This window comes from Trichosurus vulpecula, chromosome 4, assembly GCF_011100635.1.
Source record: "Trichosurus vulpecula isolate mTriVul1 chromosome 4, mTriVul1.pri, whole genome shotgun sequence".
NCBI classification, from domain to species: Eukaryota; Metazoa; Chordata; class Mammalia; order Diprotodontia; family Phalangeridae; genus Trichosurus; species Trichosurus vulpecula.
This window is the reverse complement of record NC_050576.1, coordinates 434802643-434817901: the sequence shown is the minus strand read 5'-3', so window position 1 is coordinate 434817901 and position 15259 is coordinate 434802643. Positions and strand designations below refer to the sequence as shown.

The following is a 15259-nucleotide window of genomic DNA, read 5'->3' as shown; positions in this document are numbered from 1 at the left end:
ACACACAAATAACTGAGTGGCCAACATTGTGGTGATAAAACATCTCCATCCTTAGCTAGTCTGGGCTTTGAACAGACCTAACATTTATTCCTAGGCTCATACAAGTTGTAAAAGGCACATTTAATAGTAACGATAATGACAATAGCCCTTGTTCATGTGGTGTACTTGAGGTTACATCATTGTGAGGGGCTCAGATCAGAGAAAAATCATTCAATTCCCTTAAGCCTGAGTTTTCTTGAACTCAAAATGAGAATGATGGCACTTACACACCTGCATTGCTGAGTTATGGGCAAAAGGCAATGATTCTAAGCCTCAAAGGACTGTAACATGTGGATTATTCTCCCCATCTTTCCTGATTTTACAGATTAGGAAAGTAAAGGAGCAGTAGTAGAAGGTTTTGATAGAGAGAGTATCTGGAATTTCATTGTAGCCTTACTATTGTGTCATCTGGAGCCAGCCACCTTTCCAATTTGGATCTCAGTTTTCTCATCTATAAAGTGAAAGGGCTGGATTCCTCTGAGTTTCTAGATCAGATTAGGAATTCTGTTTTAAATACAGATAATCCCTGGACTGATTCCATGTGCCTGGCAGCAATAAATGTTGTCCCTGTGGCCTGTGCTGAGGGTCAATGAGCCGGCATGCCCAGTTCTCTCCTCCGTCATCTAACAACAATCCTTGAATCCAGCCTATTGCCCACTATAGCTACTTACGGCGCTTCGTACCATCACCATTCTTTGAGCTGTCAGAGACTTGCTGCTTTCGAATGCTGTCTTCATCTGCCTTCCTGTCTCGACCTGGGCAAGCACAGATTCGGGCTTCAAAACATCGGCGGCCCAGAACTTGCCCACTGGGAACCAAAGAGAGGGAAGAGGGAAATTCAGAAACATCAAACCACGAGGCATCAGAGTTCAGGCTGGAAGGAGCCATAAGGGCCATGGAGCCCAATTCTCTTCTTCTACGGATGGTTCTGTGACTAGCCCCAGTTTACAGGATTTGGAGATGGATTTGAACCTATGTCCTCTGATGGCATCCACTCCTTATCCCACTGAACCACACTTTCTCCTAGAATACTATGCGTGCCTGACTCCACACACCAATTTTCCAGCCCCTGCTTTGGGACCTGAAGAGTCTGGGGTCTGCCTCAGACACCACTTTTAGCATGCCTGGCCTGAGTGTCCCATTTCTGTGGCCCCACTTGGACTAGAGATGTCACCAAGGGTCCCCAGATGCTCTTGCTATTACATTCTTGCCTTTATTATGAATTAAATGGCTAAAGCACTTGGCAGAACACCAAAGGGCTTAAAAGTTGCTGCTGATATTAATAAATCACTCTCAGATTTTTCTCTAAGGAAGAACAGTGAGCCCAGTAACAGAGCAGCTGTATTTGACTACATATTGTGAAGGAAATTTGAGTTAAGCCAGTGGATGTCTTTGGATAAGATCCCCTTAGGCAAGTCAGACTTACTCAAAGAAACTGTTAAATGCCTTGGGGGAGAATGAAAACAAACATTATCTAATAAGAAACAATCCTTTTCGAATGTTAAGAATTGGGGGATAAAGCAATTCTTCCCTCTTCACCCCTCCCACTTCATCATACCCTCCTAGTTCTCCATTTTGTCATGTCTTTTATGAAACTGTTTGCTCAGAGATTTACAGCACAAAGGGAGCAATCAGGGAGAAGACTTGGGTGTACACATTGAGCCAAGTTAGAAAGAAATTCCCAAGTGGACCTTGCCTGCCCAGTGCCCCTTCCCTGCACACAAGATGGCAACTCCACATATAGGACTTACTCTCTAGCTTCTAGGGTGACGATAATCAGAATGGGTCTGCGGTTCATCCCTCCTACACAGCTGCTGTTACACATGAAATTGTATAAGACTGTTGTGAATTCCGTGCCAACCTGGACCCAGGGAGAGAAAGAACATGGATGGGTGTAACCATCACTGAAATGAAGGACGAATTGGACACTTTCCATTGGTCATACAAACCAAAGGAAGATCTGATCTATTGGCTAGAGTTTCTCAATGAAATAGTGTTTCTGTCACCTTTGCAGTCCAGAGGGAGAGAATTTCAATTGCAAGTGTGATAGGATACACCCTGGAAAGGGTTGGTCCTGAGGCTCCATAACATTGCTGGCAAATTTGTCACCACTTACTAAGGCATTGACTGTCTGATGACTGACAATACGAACCCTGGTATAATAGTCCTGGTATCTCAAAATTTATAGGTAACATATCATTAATAGGGCTCTAATTTCCCAGGGGAGGGCTACTACAAATGAACACCATATGATCTCCACTCCTTGCCCTCCACCACCATAATTATGGACACCTTATCCTTTTAGAAATACATGGAGACAATTGATAAATATTAATTTTTAAACTTTATGACTATTAAATGATTGTTTTTATTTGATTATTATGATTACTATTTTATATTATTTCTTCTTTAATAATATTTATATTTTTAATATTTGAGTTGTGATTTTTAATTTTATGACTATTATCCTATGAGGTTTGCTTGCGTACACATGTTGGCAGAGGGCAAATAGGAATGTTGATAGCTGAGTTCAGTATAAACTTGGGGATAGTTGAATAAGAGGAAGAAAAGAAACATAATCCAAAATTTACATGTAAGAACAATGTCAAAATCAAAATATTGAACAGCAGATCCTAACAATACCCAACCCACTTCACTCCTATACTCTATTTGCTCATAAGACCTGGCCCATACTGGTCTGATTTTACCTGTGGTGGCTCATAAGGTACCAGCACACTCTGTCTTCCTGTGATGGGGTCTTCTACATATTGGGCATGGCTGTTCCCCTCTACTCGGATCAAATGACTAGGAGGGGCAATTTGTCCTACAAAGAAATGAATATGATGCGATATAGTTAGCTGCCTTCCCTAAGGAAAGGAGGAAAACAAAACAAAACAAAAAGAAACAAGAATGGATGAGATACAGGCAGAAAATCGGATTTTCCAAGTACATATGGGGGGGGGGGGTAAAGGAGACTTCCTTGAAAGATGATGTTTTCTTGTTATATCAATAACTGGTATGACTGTCATCCTTGTAAAAGGAAGAGATGGAATGATGAGAAGGGAATATAGCAACATAATACTCATTTGGGATTGGGAAAAAGAGAGCAACATTACTTACTAAGTGTAAGGATTAAGGACTCACAGATGTAAATGGAATGTCATTACTACATTTGTATCCCAATCTACCAAGGAAAACTCAAAAGTCAACTTTCAAGAAAGGAAGAGAGAAGAAAAGAGTCTAGGTTAAAATCAAAACACAAGAGATTGCTACCCATGTTCTGTCTGTTAAAGGGGCCCCAAACCACAAGCAACAACACAACATATTTTGTACGAGCATTTCCCTCTATATTCAGTCAAGTGTTAGCATTAATATTGAGTACGAGATGAGGCATCTCTGGATGTTACTGCTGGTGGATTTCCACCACAAACCGGGCAAGGCTGAGAGAGAAAATGGAGCTCAGCACAGCTCTGGGAACAGTGTGTATGTGTGCTCACGTTCGCACAAACAAATACACACACACACACACACACACATACACACACACTGGGTGAGGAAAATGTCCAGGAGGCAGGACCACTCTTAATCTGAAGAGATCTGAGGAGGATGAATTGAGGGTATTTAAAATTTCAGCCAATAAACAATGTAAAGAATGAAAATAAATAGGTTGAATCAGTAATGACAGCAAGAATTGAGGTAAATGATTTTAGGGTCTATACAAAGTCTTCTGTCTCTTATAAGACAGATATTGACAGACTCCAGATAAGATTGGTTCAGAAGAAGTAGGCTGAGCAGTGGCATCCCATGGTCCCTTTGCTAGTGCTTCCCACCATTCCCACTACCTCATCCTGTTTTCTACCCATTCTCTTTCTTTCATATTTCCTTACTCTCTTCCTTGGGTCAAGTCCATTTGCCTGTTGCTCCTTACTGAGTATTTCCCTTTTCTCCTGCCCACATACCCATTCTCCCCCACTCACATTCTCTTCTAAGCTTGGCTCTTCTCATCTCTCCTATGAAGCGCCTTCTCTTGCTTTGCCTTGAACCCTCTTTTCTTTGAATTCCCTTCTTTATCAATATTCTGTACCTTCTAGAACTTGTTCTCTGCTAATGAGTGTGATCCACCAATTTATCGGCCATTTTCCACTTCTCCTTTCTCCCCCTGCCTCCTGTTTCTGCCACTTCCATTTTCCTTTTTGAAGGTTCCTTCTAAGCAGTGCTTTATGGCCTAAGGCCCAAATTGCCTTTTGACCTAGCCACTACTCTCCTCATACTTGCCCTAATCTAGCCACAGCAACAGGAAAGAGGTCTATATTTTGAGTATATACATGAATTATTAATGGAAAGGTTCAAAACAGAGGGAATCATCAACTGAAATTTTAGAAAAGAAAACAAAACAGAATTACTTGGCTGTCCCTCAGCCTACCAGGCTCAGTTTTCATCAGGCATAACAAATTACTCACATACTGTTTGGGGCACAGATTAAAGGCATGGGCATGCTCTAAAAGAACCAACTGAAAGGTGGTAGAGCTTCCCATGTCAATCTCCTTACCTTCATTGAATTCCCGACTTAGTTCATGATTGGGGCAGCGCTTGACCACCTCTGTGACATGTTCAGCCTTCTTGTAGACAGGCATGGCCCGTATCACAGCACCCTGTGGTGGAGGAGTCATCACCTTAATCTGAATGGGGCAGGTCTTTGCTATCTGGCAGTAGAGTTTCTTCAGTTCTGTAGAATACTGTTGAGAGAGAGAGAAAGGGAGAGAGAGAGGGAGGAAGAGAGAGAGAGAGACAACTGAATAGGTGATTTTCTCTTTCATGGGCCTAGAGGTTTAGAGCTAAAAGTGGATGGCTGAGGTTACTTATGAGAGACAGCTTCCATGGTAGATGAAGGACTGAACTCAGGTGAAATACTGTCCATGTGATCATGGCCAAATCCCATATTTAATTTCAGGTTTTTTTTGTTTTGTTTTGTTTTGTTTGTTTGTTTTGCTTTTTGCAGGGGGGAAGGATGGGCAATTGGGGTTAAGTGACTTGCCCAAGGTCACACAGCTAGTAAGTGTGTCAAGTGTCTGAGGCCGGATTTCAACTCAGGTCCTCCTGAATCCAGGGCTGGTGCTCTACTCACTGCTCCACCTAGCTGCCCCAATTTCAGTTTTCTTATCTATAAAATGGCTCTAATCATACCTACGGGTTGTAATGCTTGAATGAGACGCTGTAAGTAAAGTGCTTAATCCCCACAGCAAATAGTATAAATAGATGTCATTACTGATATCTGTTCCAGGGCTTTTAAATCTGCTTGTGTCAGCAACCGCTTTGGAAGTCTGGGGAAATCTATTGACCCTTTGTCAGAATTGAGTTTTTCAAAATACATGAACCATGTAGGATTAGAAAGGAAACTAATTTTATTGAGAAACTTTTATCAAAAAATTAAAAATTAAAAATACAATTAGAAAAAGAAAAATTAAAAGAAAAATAAATTTACAAACCCCAGGTTAAGAACCCCTGATCTAGTGTAACCTTTCCATTTTTCGTAAGAGGAAACTGAGACCTAATGAGCTTAAGTGACTTGAAAAAGGTCTTCTGGGTGGTTAGTACAGAGCTGAGCTTGGAAACCAAGTTCCTCTGATTAAAACTCAGAACAAATGTTTGGTCACATATGCTGCTCTTCTGGTCTTGGACAAGGCCAAAATGCTCACCATAACTTTCTGCTTCCTGTTTTCTAGTTAAATTTTAATAGCTTAAAATTATGCTGAGAGTTTTGAGACTCTGTGTACATGTGTATATGTATGTATGTGTGTATATGTGAAACACAGGCACACATATACATACTTATACACATGTGTAGGAATCTATATGTATAAATATGCACATATACACACATGTATGTATATATGTAAGGACATATGTTTAATGTGTTTGCTTATTTTAAAATAAGAACTATGAAGAAAATACTTCAGAGGTTGCACTAGAGATATTCAAATGTTTTCAAGCCTGTCCCCAGAATGAGGGATTGTTCTCCCTCTTCTTGTCCCTAGAGGGCTGGGCAATGGGCAGAAGTCACCAAGATCAATGAAAGGAAAACCAAACCTCCCTAACAATGAACGTTGTCCCAAAGTGGGTGGGCATGCCTTGGCATGGGGTGGACTCTTCTTTCTCACTGGGGATCTTCAAGCAGAAGCTGGAGATGTTAGAGAGGTATTCTTATTTGGGGAGAGGTCAGACTAGAGGCCTAGAGGCTCCATTGCAACTCCAAAAGCTGTGATTCTGGGACTCGAAAATGTTGGAAGCACAGCTCTCTATGTGCCAAGGGTCTTAATCACACAGTTTTTTTTTTTTTTCTAGGACCCTACCTCCATATCTCTATACGAATCGACAATTATAGTGGAAAGAACACTGGTTTTGGAGTATGAAGACCTCAGGGTCCAAGTGCCATTCTTTTGATTACTATCTGGGCATTACTGAATATATCACTTAAACTCTTTAAACTATAATATGGGGATGAAAATTCTTATACCACCTACTATCCAGGGCTGCTGGGCATATTTTATAAATGTTAGCTAATATCATTTATCATCATTGCTGTCATTATCATGAATTAAAAGGCATCTATCTCCCCCCAGACCCAGCCCAAATCAGTGTGTTCCAACCAGGGGCTAATGCAGATGTGCAGCCACCCAGTCATTGGCACCACCCTTCTCGAGCTGTGTGCCTGGTAACAGTTATCCAAACAGAGAGTAAACAGGCACACACAGGTTGTGATGATAAGTTGGCAGACATATGCTATTCAAGTGAAGAGACATTTGCAAGCAAGATAGAAACAGAGCAAAAGGAGAAAGGATTCTTTGCCCATGCTTTGTGATTTCACTCAGAAAAGGACATAAAGGGGCTGGCTCCATCGGAAAACCCATTTCTCCATGGCTGAAACAGAATCTTCCTTTGAATTCTTTGTTCTTTCCTTTTAAAAAAAGTGAGGTATAAATGGAATCTTCCTTAAAATCATAAGTAGCATGTACCTAAAACTATCAGCAGGCATTATATGTAATGGGGATAAGCTAGATGCATTCCCAGTAAGATCCAGGGTGAAACAAGGATGTTTATTATCACCCCTATTATTCAATTTGGTACTAGAAATGTTAGCCTTAGCAATAAGAGAAGAAAAATAAATTGAAGGAATTAGAATAGGCAAAGAAGAAACTAAGTTATCACTTTTTACAGATGATATGATGAAATACTTAGAGAATCCTAGAGAATCAAGTAAAAAAAACTACTTGAAATAATAAACAACTTTGGAAAAGTTGTAGGATATAAAATAAACCCACATAAATCCTCCACATTCTTATATATTTCTCATAAAGCCCAACAGCAAGAGATAGAGAAATTCCATGTAGAGTTAATGTAGACACTATAAAATATTTGGGAGTGTATCTGCCAAGACAAACCCAGGGTCTATATGAACATAATTATGAAACACTTTCCATACAAATACAGTCAGATTGAAATAAATGGAAAAACATCAGTTGCTCATGGTTAGGCCAAGCTAGTATAATAAAAATGACAATTTTACCTGAATTAATTTACTTATTCAGTACCAAACCAATCAAACTACCAAAAAAAAATATTTTACAGAGCTGGATAAAATAATAACAAAATTCATCTGGAAGAACAAAAGGTTCAGGATATCAAGGGAATTAATGAAAAGAAATGCTAGGGAAGGAGGCCTAGCCATACCAGATATTAAACTATATTATAAAGTAGCAATCATCAAAACTACCTGGTACTAGCAAAGAAATAGAGTGGTGGATCAGGGGAATAGGTTAGGTACATAACATGCAGTAGCCAATGACTATAACAATCTACTCTTTGATAAACCCGAAGAGTCCAGTCTCTGGACTAAGAATTCACTATTTCACAAAACTTCTGGGAAAACTGGAAAACAGCATGGGAGAAACTGGGCATAGACCAATATCTTACACCATATACCTAAATAAAGTGAAAATGGGTTCACAATTTAGGTATAAAGACTGATACTATAAGCAATTAGGGAGAACAATGAATAATTTACCTGTTAGATTTGTGGAGAATGGAAGAATTTATGACCAAAAAAGAGATAAAAATAGTTACAAAATGCCAAATGGATAATTTTGATTATGTTAAATTGAAAAGGTTTTGTATAAACAAAGCTAATGCAACAAAGATTAGGAGGGAAGCAGAAAACTGGTCAAGAATTTTTACAACCAGTGTCTCTGATATAGGCCTCATCTCTAAAATACACAGGGAACTGAGTCAAATGTATAGGAATACAAGTCATTCCCCAATTGAGAAATGGTCAAAGGATATGAACAGGCAGTCTTCAGGGGAAGAAATTAAAGATAGGCATATGAAAAAATTCTCTAAATCACCATTGATTAGAGAAATGCAAATCAAAACAACTCTTAGTTACCATGTCTCTCTTGTCAGATTGGCTAACATGACAAAACAGGAAAATCAGAAATGCTGGAGAAGATGTGGGAAAACAGAAACACTGTTACATTGTTGGTAGAGTTGTGAACTGATCCAGCCATTCTGGAGAGCAATTTAGAACTATGCCCAAAGGGCTATAAAAAATGTGCATACCCTTTGGCCCAGCAATACCATTTCTAGGGCTGTATCCCAAAGAGATTACACAAGTGCAAAAGGGACCTTATGTACAAAAATATTTGTAGCAGCTCTTTTTGTGGTGGCAAAGAATTGGAAATCAAGGGTATGCCCATCAATTAGGGAATGGCTAAACAAATTGTGGTATATAAATGTAATGGAATACTATTGTGCTACAAGGAATGAGGAGCAGACAGATTTCATAAAAACCTGGAAAGACTCAAGTGATCTTATGCTGAGTGAAGGGAGCAGAACCAGGAGAACATTATACCCAATTACAGACTCAAGGTATTTGTGATGACTTTGATAGACTTGCCTCTCCTCAGCAATTCAAGGTTCAAAGACAGCTCCAAAAGACTCATGATGGAAAAAGCTATCCACATCCAGAGAAAGAACTATGGACTCTGAATGCAAATTGAGGCAAACTATTTGTTCTCTTTTTTCCTTCTTTTTTGGCTTTGTTTCTTCTTTCTCATGATTCACTCCATTAGTCATAATTCTTCTTTACAACTTGACTATTGTGTAAATAAGTCTAGTGCAAAGGTATATGTAGAACCTATATCGGACTGCATGCCATCGTGGGGGGAGAGGGGGAGAGAAGGAGGGAGAGAAAATTCGAAACTCAAAAACTTGAGGAATTGAGTGTTGTAAACTAAAAATAAAAATTAAATTTAAAAAATCAGAAAAAAAGAAAAGAAAGGCAAAAATAAACAGAAATTCTCTTAGAAAAAAGAAGTGGGGTGGTTCCAGTGAAAAATTCAGTTTCAAAATCACTGCATGCTAGGGGCACAGTTACACAATCAGTTTTACAAGCCTGCAGGCTAGGGATTAAGTAGAGGGAAAAAAAAAAGTTTTACATGGCCCCAGGACATAGGAAGCAGGCCAAAAATGAACCCAAAAATCTCAGTTGTGAAACTCCGAAGTCAATTGAGATAGTCATTTTCCAAGTCTGAAGGCTTCTTGCAGATAGCCACAAATTATACAGATAAAGACACATTTAGAAAGGCGAGGGGGAACTTTGAATCAGAACAAAAAGATGCCCAAATGTTTGTTTTTTTGAGCACTCCCTCTAGAAAATGAACCCCTATTTGAGTTTGGGTTAGGAGTTTGAGAGCAGCAAAACCTCTAACAAGCACATACTGTTCAGAATGATGCCTCTGAGGTGAGCCTAAGGACAAATAAATCATTCTCATCTCAGGACAGATAGAATACATGAAACACACACACAAGATATTTTGAGACCTGTCAGATAGCACAGCATGGGGTGTATTATGAGAGGTCAATTAAGATCCAGGGAATCTATGGCAGAGGAAGGCAAGAATCAACTTTTTGGTGCTGAGATCCTTTTGAATAAGAAAGTCACTCCAGGGGCCTGTTCTGAGGTCTTAGGCTTAAAATACAAAAGAAAAGAACCATATTGAGTCATATTGGGAATAAGCTCCGCTGTGTCCCAAACTCTTCTATCCACAGGAATGTCGAAGATGTTCACCCATTTTCTCGTTGATACTGTTGTGGTTGTTCAGCCATGTCCAGCTCTTCATGGTCCCACTGGGGGTTTTCTTGGCATATTTCCTGGAGTGGTTTGCCATTTCCTTCTGTAGCTCAATTTATAGATAAGGAAACTGAGGTAAACAGGGTGAAGTGATTTGCCCAGGGTCACACAGCTAGTAAGTGTCTGAGACCAAATTTGAACTCAGGAATATAAGTATACTTGACAGAAAGCATGGGACTATCCAATGTGTCACCTAGCTGCCAGTGTTTAACTATGGTATAATCTTTTATTTTTTTCAAATACTGAATTTCATTGAAGAATCAAAAGTTGGCTTAGCCACTGTCCGTAGCATATAAACTTAAAAGGGAGATATGTGATCATTTTTACTTCCAAATAAATAATCCTATCATTAGATGAGATAAAATATAAAATGTCCAAGGACTGACAGCCATGTTCAGGACTCAGAAGGATGAGTTAGAAGTTCATCTGTTGTCTTTTTGGGTAACTTCTCTGTCCCCAAAAGGCATTTACACCATTGGGAAACATAGTGGTTGGGTTATTATATTTTCTTTATTTGTCACTTTTAGAAATTTCTAACTCTAATATTGCCCCTTAATGCCTTGTTCTCGTTTTGACATTGGAGCATAACATAGATCACCCATACCTGTAATGTCATGGATTAGCCATCCACCAACTTAGAGGACATAGTCACCTTAACTTTGACTCCAGTACCTTCAGCTTCCCAATGCCCTTATCTTTTCTAAATTACTACAGTTTCTCAACCCTTAAATCTTCTTCTGCTTCTACTATTTGTTTCTATCATCCACAAAATCACAGAATTTAAGATTCGAAACTTGGGGGTCACCTAGTCCAACCCAAACAGCAACAAGGGGCATCCAAGCTCTGCTTGAAGACCTTCGATAAGAGGGAAACACTACCTCTAGAGCAGCATATTCCTCTTTCAGGGTGCTCTCACAAGAAAGATTTTTTTTTTCTGACATTGATAACTAGAGTAGTTATCAATAGAGATAACTATTAGGCATCTCCCCCGAACAAGTAAAATGGAAGAAACAGAGGTCAATTCCTCCTCTCTGTTCCATCTTCTAAGCATCCTCAATTCAGGTGCCCTCTCTTAATCATTCACTCTTACTTGGTTCTTCTCTTCTTCTATGTCATATCTCCAAAGAGCTTGTGTTTTGCCTATTGAGATTCTGGAGATTATTTTTCACTTCCTGGCCTGGCTTGGTTTGCACTTACTCACTTAGCTAATTTCCCAGAGTCACTCTGAATCATGATGGTAGCTCCCCAAAGTGTTGATGTTCTCTGTTCTGTTGGTCTAGCTGGTGCTATCTACAAGCATCTTAGTGATACAGGAGAGAGAGCAGTGGGCTTGTAGACAGGAAAACCAAGGTCACTTGTAACCCCCGCCAGGTTACTTACCCTCTGTCTGACTCAGCCTCCTCATCTGTTAAATGAAGGTAGTAGACTCAACGGTCTCCAAGATCATTTCCAGCTCTCAGTCTTTGAACGTCTCACCCAAACTAATGAGTGTGTCCTCCATTGCAGTATATCCCAACGTACAACTTTCTGATAAAAGTGTCACATACTAGGGCTATGACTGAACTTGCAGAAGTCTACATTAGCATGATACCATCCTGCCCCTGGGACACAGGCTCTCTGCCCAGGGGCCTCTTTTCCTGGACCCTATTCCCCCAGTTCAATGGATGACAGCATCCCCTGTGATAGAATCAGAAGCCTAGCCTTTTCAAATACAGCTAGGTTCTAGGTTCTAGATGTTGCTGTCTTAGCCCTTCAGCAGGCTGGTTGGGCAGGAACTAAAAGAGATTAGACTGGCCTGCCAACCTTTCTGTTCCTTATGAGCCTAGACTGGTTGCTAGAGGCATCTAGTTGTCTTTGAAGTGCCTTCCAATTGTTTTCCTGCTGGGATTCAATAAACTCTTTTCTTGGTTCATGAGAAAAGCTTCTGGTTCTGTAGTTTCTACACTCATCCCTCAGCTTTTGTCAAAGTATAGCCCCAAATCTCGTCCAAATCTAGGGTTCCAGGTTTCTGAAAGAGCTCAGAATGGCTTCTGGCAGGCATGTGATAACTGAGGCCAAGGGATGTGTTCTTTGTTTCATATTTTTTTGAATGTGCTAGCCATTTGAATCATGATAGGCCACAGATCTGAATATATCCTGACTCATTTAAAAGGCACTCTGGAGGTTAGCTTACCCTCAGCTTGGCTTCTCATCCTTTTCTAATTCATGCTCCTTCTTCCAATGACCATCTCCTTCTCCTTGTCAAGCATATAAACCAGTGCCTTTTGTGGTCTCCACCTTCATTCCTTTCCCTTTAATCACCCCTAAGATTTCTGTTCATTCATCCCTTCCCAAACTAGGCAGTATGTTGATAATTTTTTTGTTTCCGATATCAAGAATTTTTTCTTTTTTTGACTCTGTTTTCCATAAGCAGACACATTTCTTTCTGCCCTTATTCTTTTATATTTCTGTCATCAAATTCAGCTATCAATCAGCTTTGATGGATTTTTCACTAAGTGACTTCCACCTTTGAGTCATGACCTCCTTCTTGAACTCAGCAGAGTAATAATACTTCTAAGCATTGGCACTGGACAGTGTGCCCAGAATATTCTGGAACTTTTCTGATGATAGAAGAACCAGCATCACTAACGAAAGCATTATAGATCTTGAGCAAGAGGAATCTCAGATCCCAACCAATTAGGCCAACCACTACATTGTACAGATGAGGAAGAGGAGGAAGCACACATGTCTAGTCATCAAAGAGCTCAAGCTTCTGTTTGAAGGAAACCGTTCCATTGAGAAGCATCACATGAGGCAAGCATACCTCCCCTCAAAACTGTGGCCTTTCTGCTAATGCTAAAGGGAGTTGTCCATTTCAGAAATACAGTCTCACAGTTAGTAGGTACTTTATTGTCCAACTCTGGCCTGAACAAGGATGTTCAAGAAGTCTTCCAAGAAAGGCTTGATGAGCACATGTCAGACATGTTGTGGTTCAGGTAAAGATTAGATTAGATGGATTCAGAGGTCTCTACTAACTCTGAGATTCTGGGGTTCATTGAATACCTTCTGAATGCAAAATGCTGCTAGGCTCTGAGTAGACAAACCTGAAGAATGCCTCTGTGCTCCCTGCTCCCAAAGAGCTTACAGTCTAATGGGGAAATGAGTCACATGTGGTGCAAGGTAGAACAGACCTGAGGAAATTAGAGAAGACCAGTTATGGTGTTGGTGGGAAATGCAAGGAAGGGAAGATTTGTAAGTGGACCATTATATTACACATTTTAAAAAATGTAGAAAGGAAGCCACAGGTCTTATTGATTATCCAATATCTAACGAAGCTGCAGTGGGGGAGGGAGTTCAGTTTGCTTTTGATTTCTCCTGTCTCCCCACTTGGAAGGGCCAGGGGTCATCTAGAAAAGAAAGGCAAGCTGGGGTTTGCACCTTCTGGGGCCAAAGACTGGTCATTTGACAAGCTTCCTATCCATCTCTGACAGGTCACTCCATGCTTTTGGCCTTGTTTCCACATGGGGACCAATGTCCCACTTGCCTGTCTTCTGAAAGGGTGCCCTTCCTTCTTGCGTTTCTGTTGGGAAGTGCCTGGATATGAGAAAGTAAGAAGATGCTTTTGTTGTTAGATAGATTAGTCTCATGTGACTCTTCCTGACTCGATTTGGGGTTTTCCTGGCAAAGATACTAGAGTTGTTTGACATTTCCTTCTCCAGCAGTTAACCTAGGCAAACAGAGGTTAAGTGACTTGACCCAGGTCACAAGGCTGTTAAGTGTCTGAGACTGAATTTGAACTCAGGTCTTACTGATTTTATACCCAACTCCAGGCTCTATCCTCTGAGAGAAGATCTTTGCTGGACCTGATTTCTGGTCCTTGGGATGTGTCCCTGGGAGGTAAAGGGACACAGAGGAAAGGCACTGCCTCTGGAGGCAGAAGTCCTAGGCTTATTTCCTGCCTGTGTGAGCCCCAGCATGTGGTCGGTCACCTCCCTGGGATACCTTTTCCTCCCATGAAAAGTGAGATAAAGTAAGAGAGTTAGCCCAGAGGACTTCTAAAGGCCGTTCTGGGGCTGGTCATTCCATGTATGGTCTGGGACACTAGTGGGCTGGAGAGGCAGTCCAGGCTTGGACACTGGCACCTGGCAAGACAGAAGCTCCCTCCTTTATGCCATTGAGCTGCCTTTGAGGGACAGGGGAGCCAGGCCAGAGCTCTCCCAGGGCTGGGGGAGGGGCACTCTGTACTCTGCAAAAAGCCATGTAGAAGACAGCATGATTTTGAATTTTAGTGAATTTTTTTGCATATTTCTGGCAATTAGCATAAATTATTTGTTTTGTGGGTTTGGAAGCATACATAATACTATTCAAGGTGTGCCCAGACATGTAATTCCAGCAATGTGAGCATTCCCACTGTGGCAGCTCCCTCCAGTGACTCAGGAAGACACATGGGTGACTCTAACAGTTTTCAGTTACGCAGTCCACTGAGAGGTTAAGGGATATGTCCAGGGTCACCCGGCTACTATGGAGGAGAGGCAGGTCTTCCCAACTCCATGGCTGGTTCCCTCCTCACTGTGCCATACTACTCATACCTACTTTTTAGGTCCAGAGGATTCTGAAGAATAAGGCATTAGGACCATGAGAGTAAGGGCAAAGATAAGAGGCTGGAGCAGCACTTCTGGCCCTAGCCCTGAGAGTGATATGTCCAATGGCTGGCTGATTCTGTTTTAAATAGATAGAAAGACAAAAAACACTGAAGGTTTTCACGTGCGTCAGAGGGCGGATGTCTGAGTCCATATGCAGTATGGGCTCCAGCTTAGGGAAATGACAAACCCAAGAGCTAGCTCATCATTGACATGACTTAGCAAAGGCAGTAGAAAAGCACCAACTGGGACTTGGAGCTCAAAGGACAGAGGCCATGGAGGAGTCATCTCTGCCTGAAGCTTTGGCCCAAAGGCCCCACGACCAAATCACAATGACTGTGCCGAGGCGGCAGCTTTTGGAGTTTGAGTCAGAAATACATTTAAGGAGCGAGGATTTTCCCTCAAATTTTATTGC

At 40.9% G+C, this 15259-nt stretch overlaps 1 protein-coding gene across 2 annotated transcripts in view; it reads right to left on the bottom strand.

Annotated features, from left to right (window-relative positions):
- Positions 1-15259, bottom strand: part of TP63 (tumor protein p63) — a 244150-nt gene that overhangs the window by 28680 nt on the left and 200211 nt on the right. The window contains exons 6-9 of one of the 2 annotated variants that reach the window (XM_036756087.1): positions 4589-4775; positions 2748-2863; positions 1791-1900; positions 711-847 (exon numbers count right to left, since the gene is read on the bottom strand). In XM_036756087.1, coding sequence (XP_036611982.1) covers positions 711-847; positions 1791-1900; positions 2748-2863; positions 4589-4775 — 550 coding nt within the window. The remainder of the gene's footprint in view (positions 1-710; positions 848-1790; positions 1901-2747; positions 2864-4588; positions 4776-15259) is intronic. The other variant, XM_036756088.1, reaches the window with a different exon arrangement.